The sequence below is a fragment of the Rhineura floridana genome, chromosome 5, assembly GCF_030035675.1.
Source record: "Rhineura floridana isolate rRhiFlo1 chromosome 5, rRhiFlo1.hap2, whole genome shotgun sequence".
NCBI classification, from domain to species: domain Eukaryota; kingdom Metazoa; phylum Chordata; class Lepidosauria; order Squamata; family Rhineuridae; genus Rhineura; species Rhineura floridana.
In genome coordinates, this window is record NC_084484.1 from 2477954 (window position 1) to 2488329 (window position 10376).

The 10376-nt window shown below is 42.2% G+C and overlaps 1 protein-coding gene across 1 annotated transcript; it reads right to left on the bottom strand.

The window, feature by feature from the left end:
• Positions 1–8414: 8414 nt before the first annotated feature.
• On the bottom strand, positions 8415–9669 carry LOC133385764 (uncharacterized). Its single transcript, XM_061629345.1, has 2 exons — positions 9182–9669; positions 8415–8855 (listed from the first exon to the last, which is right to left on the bottom strand). The coding sequence occupies exons 1-2, from the start codon at positions 9547–9549 to the stop codon at positions 8465–8467; spliced, it is 759 nt and encodes a 252-aa protein (XP_061485329.1). The 5' UTR covers positions 9550–9669; the 3' UTR covers positions 8415–8464.
• Between the last annotated feature and the right edge of the window lie 707 nt (positions 9670–10376).

Sequence of the window (10376 nt, forward strand, 5' to 3'; positions counted from 1 at the left end):
GACATTATCAGGGAAGAATGCAAAAAGACAATACCTCTAGTTAAAAAGAGAGAAAGACCTCAATGGATGACTGAAGAAACTCTTCAAATGGTTAAACAGAGAAGGAAAGCAAAAGCAAAAGGAGATAGAAAGACGGTCAGAATCCTTAATGCAACAATACAGCGACTAGTACATAGAGACAAAGAGAACTATTACAATAGTTATTGTAAAGAAATAGAAAACAGAAAGGGAAGAAGAAGAGACCTGTTCCAAAAGATTAGAGAAATGAAAGGGAAATTTAAACCACGAGTAGGGATGTTGAAAAATCAACAAGGAAACACACTGACAGACCGAGACAAAATAAAAGGAGATGGAAGCAATACACTGAAGAACTCTATAAAAGAGATGCAAGGATGACAGATTCATTCATGGATGAACCGTATGATGAAGAACCAGAAATTTTAGAATGTGAGGTGAAAGCTGCCCCTAAAATACTTGGAAGCAACAAATCGCCAGGAACCGATGGCATACCAATAGAGTTGCTACAAGTTACTAAGACTGAATCTGTCCAAATTTTGACAAAAATCTGTCAACAAATATGGAAAACAAAAAATTGGCCCACTGGAAGCATTCAATATACATCACAATTCCAAAGAAAGGGGATCCCAGGGAATGCAGTAATTATCGAACTATTGCCTTAATATCCCATGCAAGTAAAGTAATGCTCAAGATTCTACAACAAAGGCTTTTACAATATATGGAGCGAGAAATGCCAGATGTCCAAGCTGGATTTAGGAAGGGAAGAGGCACCAGAAATCATATTGGAAACATATGTTGGATAATGGAACAGACCAAGGCATTTCAGAAGGAATCACCCTGTGCTTTATAGATGACAGCAAAGCCTTTGACTATGTAGATCATGAAAAGCTATAGAGTGTTTTAAAAGAAATGGGGGTGCCACTGCATCTGATTGTCCTGATGCACAACCTATACTCTGGACAAGAGGCTAATGTAAGGACAGAATATGGATAAACCAATTGGTTCCCAGTTGGAAAGAGTGTGAGACAGGGGTGTATTTTATCATCCTATTTGTTTAATCTGTATGCAGAACATATCATATGGAAAGCGGGATTGGACCAAGATGAAGGAGGTATGGAAACTGGAGGGAGGAATATCAATAATTTAAGATATGCAGACATACCATACTGCTAGCAGTAACCATTAATGATTTGAAACAAATGTTGATGAAAGTTAAAGAGGAAAGAACAAAAGCAGGACATGAACATCAAGAAGACTAAAGTAATGACAACAGAAGATTTATGTAACTTTAAAGTTGACAATGAGGACATTGAACTTGTCAAGGATTATCAATACCTTGGCACAGTCATTAACCAAACTGGAGACAATAGTGAAGAAATCAGAAGAAGGCTAGGACTGGGTAGGGCAGCTGTGAGAGAACTAGAAAAGGTCCTCAAATGCAAAGATGTATCACTGAACACTAAAGTCAGGATCATTCAGACCATGGTATTCCTGATCTCTATGTATGGATGTGAAAGTTGGACAGTGAAAAAAGCAGATAAGAGAAAAATAAACTCATTTGAAATGTGGTGTTGGAGGAGAGCTTTGTGCATACCATGGACTGTGAAAAAGGCAAATAATTGTTCTTAGAACAAATTAAACCAGAACTATCACTAGAAGCTAAAATGATGAAACTGAGGTTATCATACTTTGGACACATAATGAGAAGTCATGATCAGAGCTTGGAAAAGTTACTTTTTTGAACTACAACAATCCCATCAGCCAAATCCAGTGGCCATGGTGGCTGGGGCTGATGGGAGTTGTAGTTCAAAAAAGTAACTTTTCCAAGCTCTGGTCATGATTCACTAGAAAAGACAATAATGCTGGGGAAAACAGAAGGGAGTAGAAAAAGAGGAAGGCCAAACAAGAGATGGATTGATTCCATAAAGGAAGCCACAGACCTGAACTTACAAGATCTGAACAGGGTGGTTCATGACAGCTGCTCTTGGAGGTCACTGATTCATAGGGTCACCATAAGAAGACAATAAAGGATGCTAAAAAAGAATTTGAGGAGCACATTGCTAAGAACATAAAAACCAACAACAAAAAATTCTATAAATACATTCAAAGCAGGAGACCATCTAGGGAGGCGATTGGACCCTTGGATGATAAGGGAGTCAAAGGTGTACTAAAGAACGATAAGGAGATTGCAGAGAAGCTAAATGAATTCTTTGCATCTGTCTTCACAGTGGAAGATATAGGGCAGATCCCTGAACCTGAACTAACATTTGCAGGAAGGGATTCTGAGGAACTGAGACAAATAGTGGTAACGAGAGAGGAAGTTCTAGGCTTAATGGACAATATAAAAACTGACAAATCACCAGGCCCAGATGGCATCCACCCGAGAGTTCTCAAAGAACTCAAATGTGAAATTGCTGATCTGCTAACTAAAATATGTAACTTGTCCCTCAGGTCCTCCTCCGTGCCTGAGTACTGGAAAGTGGCAAATGTAATGCCAATATTCAAAAAGGGATCCAGAGGGGATCCCGGAAATTACAGGCCAGTTAGCTTAACTTCTGTCCCTGGAAAACTGGTAGAAAGTATTATTAAAGCTAGATTAACGAAGCACATACGATACTTTATTACGGTCAACGACCCGTCAAGAAAAATAAAAATTACAACCAGTTGCAAACATATTGTTAAAATTATCACTAAACTAGTACTAGTAATATTAAGCAATTACATAGAAGGGTTAATAGTAAATAACTGTCTTTTACGTTGGGCTACATAAAAGTACTTAGCAACTGAAATCAAATGAGGGCTATTATTGCCAGATAGAAGCCATGACATCCAATGTTCAGGAGATCTATTGGGATGATTTTGCATATAAGGTACGATATATAGATCCCTTTCCTCAGCATATAGAGGACAAGCAAAGAGGACATGGGGCAGAGATTCTATTAAGCCTTCCTTACACAGACAGAGGCGTTGCGTTAAGGGCATGCCCTTAAATCTACCCTCCAGGAGCGCAGACTCCAGACAGTTGAAGCGGGCCTTAGAGAATGCTAATTGGTATTTGGGATTCGTTAAGACATCTAGATATGGCGCGTACTTTAGAAAGTTGAAGTCCAGTTTATGATGAAGGGGGGAACATACTTTAGATGCGGGCTGGATTGTTGATTGTCTATCAATGTCATGGAGTCTATCCTTAATAATCTGCCTAGCCCTACCAAGGTCTTGGGAGGAAAGAAATTCTAATGAAAGGCCTAAGTAGGGCAGCTTGTCTAAAAAGCATTTCATCCAGCTGGATAGGAGCCTGTCTTCTCCAAGACATGACAGATAACCTGACGGGCATATATAAGCAATTTTAGTCAAAAAATTAAAAGCTAGGGACCATGCTTGGCATTCTACCGAGCACAATCCCGCTTCCAATCTTAACACAGTATTTGGAACGCATCTTTGAACTCCAAAGATTCTTCGTAAGAAGATGGACAGCACTGTCTCCACCATGGGATTGAACGCATGTATCCAGATCTGGACACCATACTATAGTTGGGCTAGAATTTTGGCTCTGAATACCTGTATAGCTGCCGGGATATATTGCCCCCCTTTGTTATAAAAAAAGCGTACTAAGCACTTCATCGATGTTCAGGCCGTCGCAACTGCCGCGCGGATATGAGGCATCCAAGAAAGGGAGGAATGGAATAACATACCTAGATATTTGTAAGCACTAACTTGCTCAATGGAGTGGCCGTTAATTTTCCACATGGGAGTTAGGGAAGATTTTGTAAATGCTAGAATTTTAGTTTTTGAAAAATTAATTGTTAATGCGTTGTCTGAGCAATACTCCATAAAAATTCTAATCAAGCGTTTGAGGCCAACTTTAGAAAAAGCGAGCAAGGCCGCGTCGTCAGCATAAAGCAAAATAGGACAACTGGTTCCTTTAATTTTAGGCGAGTGGAGGTCAGGTGAAAAACATTTAGGGGCCAAATCATTTAGAAAGAGATTAAAAAGGAGCGGGGCCAGCACACAGCCTTGTCTCACCCCTCTTGACGTGATAATTGAGTTGGAGAGATCTCCTTTTTGGCTACAGCGAACACGAAGGGAAGTGTTCAGGTGCAGCTTATAAATCAAGAACAACAATCTCTTATCGATAGTTGTTTTAGCCAATTTGGCCCACAGTATATCCCGTGGGATAGAGTCAAACGCCGCCTTCAGGTCAATAAAAGCAACGTAAAGACCACTCCCTACCTGATTTCTATATTTTTCGGCAAGATGGCTTAATAAAAGGCAGTGGTCCATGACCGATCTACCACTCCTAAAGCCTGCCTGTTCCTCTCCCAGTACATTTTCCTCCTCCATCCAGTTGGATAGCTTGTTCTTTAGATAGTTAGCATATAATTTCCCAATCACCGATAGTAAGCTAATTGGTCTATAACTAGCCGGCTCCGTCCTGGGGCCTTTCTTATAAATAGGCACAACAATGGCTTCCTTCCATGCCTGAGGAAAATGTCCCTTATTATTAATCAGAGTGAAAAGATTGGCCAAAATAGGCACCCACCATTCTGAGTGTGTTTTTAGAAGCTCAGGGGGAAGATTATCACCACCTGGAGCTTTGGCCGGTTTTAGGTTTTTAATTAAATCAAGTATTTCTGATTGTGTAACCGGCGGCAAAAGGGGAGAGGATTCATAGTCAACAACAAACGGAATCTTTGGAGACGAGCGATAAGAATCCTTTTGGCAATCCATGAAATATTGTTCCCAGATGTTTGGAAGGATGTTACAAGGGGCAAAATTGGAAGGTCTAATGGAGCCATTAATTAGAGACCAAAACCTTTTGGAGTTGCTATCTTTGGCTGCCTGTCTTAGGGACTCCCATCCCAATTGTATTGCTTGTCGTTTTTTGGACACTATAAGGGCTTTGTAGTTCCTTTTGGTTATATAATATATCTCAGGCAAGACTCTAGCATTTTGATGACGATAACATAGATATATGTTTCTCAATTGTCTCTTTGCGTTAAGGCATTCTTGGTCGAACCATTTATGCGAGTCATCCCACACGTTTGATAGAGTGGGCACATTATTCGGTATTAACAAAGGTTGAAATGACTCAACCAAAGAGTCCAATGCAATTAGGGATTGAGTGAGGTCGGGAGAATTTCCAAAAGACTCCTGAATGTTCTTAGCCAAGGGAGATGCTATAAATTCCGCTACTTTAGAGGCAACTAATGAGGTCCACATGGGTCGTTTGTATTTAAAATACGTTTGATTGATGGCCGGATTATATTCTGCCGCTAACCTACAGTTCACCTTTAAATGCAATGAAAAAGAAATGGGTAGGTGATCGCTGTCCAATCTCATGCCGACTGAAAAATTCGTGATTGAATTCAAAAGATGGGGGGACGTGATATGTATGTGTACTCCGCACAAGCGTCAAGGGGTTTTAATCCATTTAAAATGGTAAGATTATGGCTGCCAACCATACGGGATACACAAATTCCTTGATAATTGACGCTATAATCCTTGGAGGTTCTCACTAGCTCAGGAACTAGATGTGTGCTAATTTCCCCCCTCCACAACTTAGAAGCTAGAAGGGTCTCATTGTTCTGGCCTATCTTAGCATTAAAATCTCCCAGGATAATTACCAAGGCTCCAGGGAATCGGGACTCCAACTCCGTGGTATAATAATCAAAATCTTCCCACAATTGATCAGTAAGTGACCTAGAAGTAGTAGGGGGGATATATACATTGATTAATAGAAGAGACATTTTAACAAAAGTCAGGTGAACAGCCATGGCAAAGTTATTACATGCTGGAATTTTGTTACAACGGACATTTAATGCTGTAGAAATAAGGATAGCCAGGCCTCCTTTAGGGCGTCCCTTAGTTTTTTCTATTTGGTGGACAGCTGGTAAGGTTATAGCGTTGAAGCCATCTATGTTCAACTCTGTGGTATTCCAGGTTTCCTGTAAGCAAATTACATCTTGACGATTTAAAAAGTTAATAAAGTCTGGAATATTTTGTTTGGATGACCACCCTGCTATATTCCAGGATATTATATGTAATGGAGAATCCGTCTTCAATGAGGTAGAGCGCTTACAGGTAGGCTGAGTTACCTCATCTGACTGGGGTAACCTAGATTGGTGAGGTCAATGTATCTCTTCAATATGGTTGAGTATACCCCTGCTGTCATTAAAGACTGCTCCTGAGGATGGACCTGCTTTCAAAGTTGTAACCTGGGCCTGGGGTGCCATGGATGAAATGGAGGTCGTTTCAGAGGTGAAGGAAGAAGACATATCCCACATAGAAGAACAAGCCTTGCTGAAGCAGAGCCAGCATGGCTTCTGCAAGGGAAAGTCCTGTCTCAGTAACCTATTAGAATTCTTTGAGAGTGTCAACAAGCTATAGATAGAGGTGATCCAGTGGACATAGTGTGCTTAGACTTTCAAAAAGCGTTTGACAGGTACCTCACCAAAGACTTCTGAGGAAGCTTAGCAGTCATGGAATAAGAGGAGAGGTCCTCTTGTGGATAAGGAATTGGTTAAGAAGCAGAAAGCAGAGAGTAGGAATAAATGGACAGTTCTCCCAATGGAGGGCTGTAGAAAGTGGAGTCCCTCAAGGATCGGTATTGGGACCTGTACTTTTCAATTTGTTCATTAATGACCTAGAATTAGGAGTGAGCAGTGAAGTGGCCAAGTTTGCTGACGACACTAAATTGTTCAGGGTTGTTAAAACAAACAGGGATTGCGAAGAGCTCCAAAAAGACCTCTCCAAACTGAGTGAATGGGTGGAAAAATGGCAAATGCAATTCAATATAAACAAGTGTAAAATTATGCATATTGGAGCAAAAAATCTTAATTTCACATATACGCTCATGGGGTTTGAACTGGCGGTGACCGACCAGGAGAGAGACCTCGGGGTTGTAGTGGACAGCACGATGAAAATGTTGACCCAGTGTGCGGAAGCTGTGAAAAAGGCAAATTCCATGCTAGCGATAATTAGGAAAGGTATTGAAAATAAAACAGCCGATATCATAATGCCGTTGTATAAATCTATGGTGTGGCCGGATTTGGAATACTGTGTACAGTTCTGGTCGCCTCATCTCAAAAAGGATATTCTAGAGTTGGAAAAGGTTCAGAAGAGGGCAACCAGAATGATCAAGGGGATGGAGCGACTCCCTTACGAGGAAAGGTTGCAGCATTTGGGGCTTTTTAGTTTAGAGAAAAGGCGGGTCAGAGGGGACATGATAGAAGTGTATAAAATTATGCATGGCATTGAGAAAGTGGACAGAGAAAAGTTCTTCTCCCTCTCTCATAATACTAGAACTCGTGGACATTCAAAGAAGGTGAATGTTGGAAGATTCAGGACAGACAAAAGGAAGTACTTCTTTACTCAGCGCATAGTTCAACTATGGAATTTGCTCCCACAAGATGCAGTAATGGCCACCAGCTTGGATGGCTTTAAAAGAAGATTAGAGAAATTCATGGAGGACAGGGCTATCAATGGCTACTAGCCATGATGGCTGTGCTCTGCCACCCTAGTCAGAGGCAGCATGCTTCTGAAAACCAGTTGCCGGAAGCCTCAGGAGGGGAGAGTGTTCTTGCACTCGGGTCCTGCTTGCGGGCTTCCCCCAGGCACCTGGTTGGCCACTGTGAGAACAGGATGCTGGACTAGATGGGCCACTGGCCTGATCCAGCAGGCTCTTCTTATGTTCTTATGTTCTTATAAGTCGCAATCGACTTGAAGGCACATGACAACAGCAGCAACAACAACAGGATAAAAACAAAGGTTTTTATTAACAAAACGTTTCAGCTTCCGCCTTCATCAGCTGCTAACATACAAATGCTGTTACCAAGGTGGCAGTTATAGAGCTTTGAGGATGGAATGCTCAGAGGGACTTCATTTGCATATATATATATTGTATGTACAGACTAAATGAATCTCGAAGACTTTCTCTGATTGGTAGCTGACCCCTTTGTCCATGCACACACCCTGCTAAAACTCATCTTTCAATAGTTTAAGGGCTCTGGCTCCATTTGCCTTTGACTGAAGCTGGCCAAGATTAGGTTCTGAAATTCTCCTCAACCCAGGTATAAGCAGAGCTTGGAAGATTATTTTTAAAAAGTAATAAATTACAGTTACAATTACTTGGCCCAAAAAAGTAGTAATTACCGTTACAATTACAATTGCTCTGAAAGTAACTGATTACTTTACTTTTTCTCAAAAGTAATCACTACAATTACATTTCAGTTACTTTTTTGAAAAAAACTCCTACAAGGTGCTGGCCTTGGCTGCTGCACATCTAAGAAGCCTAAAACAATATTAAAATAAACACACACACACAGGGGGTAGTAGAATAAAAAAAATTATCCATAAGATTAACATAATGGCATAACAGAATCTCACATCCCCCCAAGCAATGAAGATACCCCAACTCTTGAAATCAAATTTTACACTTGAAATGCTTTTATAATATGTTTCTGTTATGTCTCAAAAGAACAAGATGCTCAAAGAGCATGTCAGACAAGGAATGTCTTTTTACAGTCATTACGTTGCCACCAGTACTGAACAGGCGTTCTACTGTGGCGCTTGAAGGCATGCCTGTGTTGTGCTGCAAAAAACACCGCAGCACACGTGGAAAGCCATGGAGTGATGACACTTCCCTGCTGGGAGACCTCAGGTACCTCACCAGTTCCTCCTCAGCAGTGTCCACTGCTGACTTCTTGCCCTGGGGCAGAAAGTTAAAGAAGTCATCTGCTAAGTCATCTCCTTCCTGGTCTTTATCTGAAGACTGATCACTGTCCTCATTAAGTACACCCATCTTTATTTCAGCTTTCAACAAGGCTTCCATTGTGTATCTAAGAAAGAGAGAGGATATGTTAACACATATATGTTAGGAAACCATCATCTGCTCTTCATTTCCTGATGCTTGTCATGTCCCCTGGTTCAGGGTCCAGCCTGAGCCTGTGGATGATGACATGGAAGGTAGGAAGGTGACCAAGTCACCACACTCATGGGGCAGCACAGCAGACCCTTAAGGATTACCTGCAGCAACCCAAGGTTGTGATGAGGAGCCCCAGGAAGAAAAGGCCCAGCCCCTGCCTACCACCTTAAGCCCTCTGATGCCTCCCTTGAAGTACTCCCTTGGAGTAATCCACCCAAAGGTCTTCCCTAATGTTCTTACTTGTTGGTATGGGTGGTGGCCTGACACGATTCCAGCCAATCTAGTTTGAAGCGAGGGTGTAGGCAGGCTGCCAGAAGAAGCCTCTTGTCCTCCCAGATAGCTGCAAACCGCTTTCTTAGGGCTTCGCGCACACCTCTCAGCAGCTGAAAACAGTATGTGTACCTCTCAGGTTTGTTTTCCAGTCCTTCTAACTTGCGGTCCAGATTGCAGAGCGTTGGTAGCAAATACCCCATGAACATGCCGTTCTCCTGTTGCAGGATATCTAGGGACTGGGCTAGTGGCTCCATAATCTCTGTGTATTCCTGTACCACTTCAATCTCAGCAGCTGTGATCCTGGACAAGGAGCAGCGGTCCATTATGGCATGCATTTTTAGTGGCACAGTTGACAGGAGCTCATGTAGTTGCTTCAACGCATCAAAGGTGGAATTCCACCTGGTCTTATTCGGTACCTTCAGATACACACCACATTGCGCACGGATATACTCAGCAATCTAGGCTGACTGGTTCTGCTTGGACCACAACTTGCTGCACTTTCCCATCAAGGAACGAAAGTGTTTCTTGAAAGGACCAAGAAGACTACTTTTGGAGGAGTCAGAAAGCATGTCCTCTATGTCTTGTGTTGCCACAAGGTTGAGGGTGTGGCTAGCACATCTCTGGTGTGGTGGTAAAACAAAATCCTCTCCTGAGTCTGCAGCTTCTTCCTCTGCCTCAGGTCCTGTGTCCAGGATCTCACAGATAGGCACAAACTCCACCTCAGCCTCCTCCTCCTCCTCCTCCTGGTTATCACCATCATCGTCACTGGTGCCTGCAGCTTCCACTGGTTCTTTGGCCATGAAAACTCTGAACGCTTTCACAAAGTTGGAGCCATTGTCTGTAGTAGTGCACATAACTTTGTTGTGGATCCTGTACTGCACATGTACATCATGCAGTGCTTTTGAAAGGACATCGTATGTATGGCGCCCCTTCAGACGCTTACAAGCCAAGGCCCCGACCTCATGTTTCAGGGTAGTTGGGTTGATCCAGTGGGCTGTTACCCCAAAGTAACTCTTCTTGCCATTGGTCCAACAATCTGCAGTAGTTGCTATATATGCCACAGCACCCATTCAGTTTGCAAGAGTTTCTCTCATGTGGCATGCTCTCTTCTCAATTCTGTCTCTCAGAGTCTTGGCACATATGATGGTGAGATCTTTGGGGA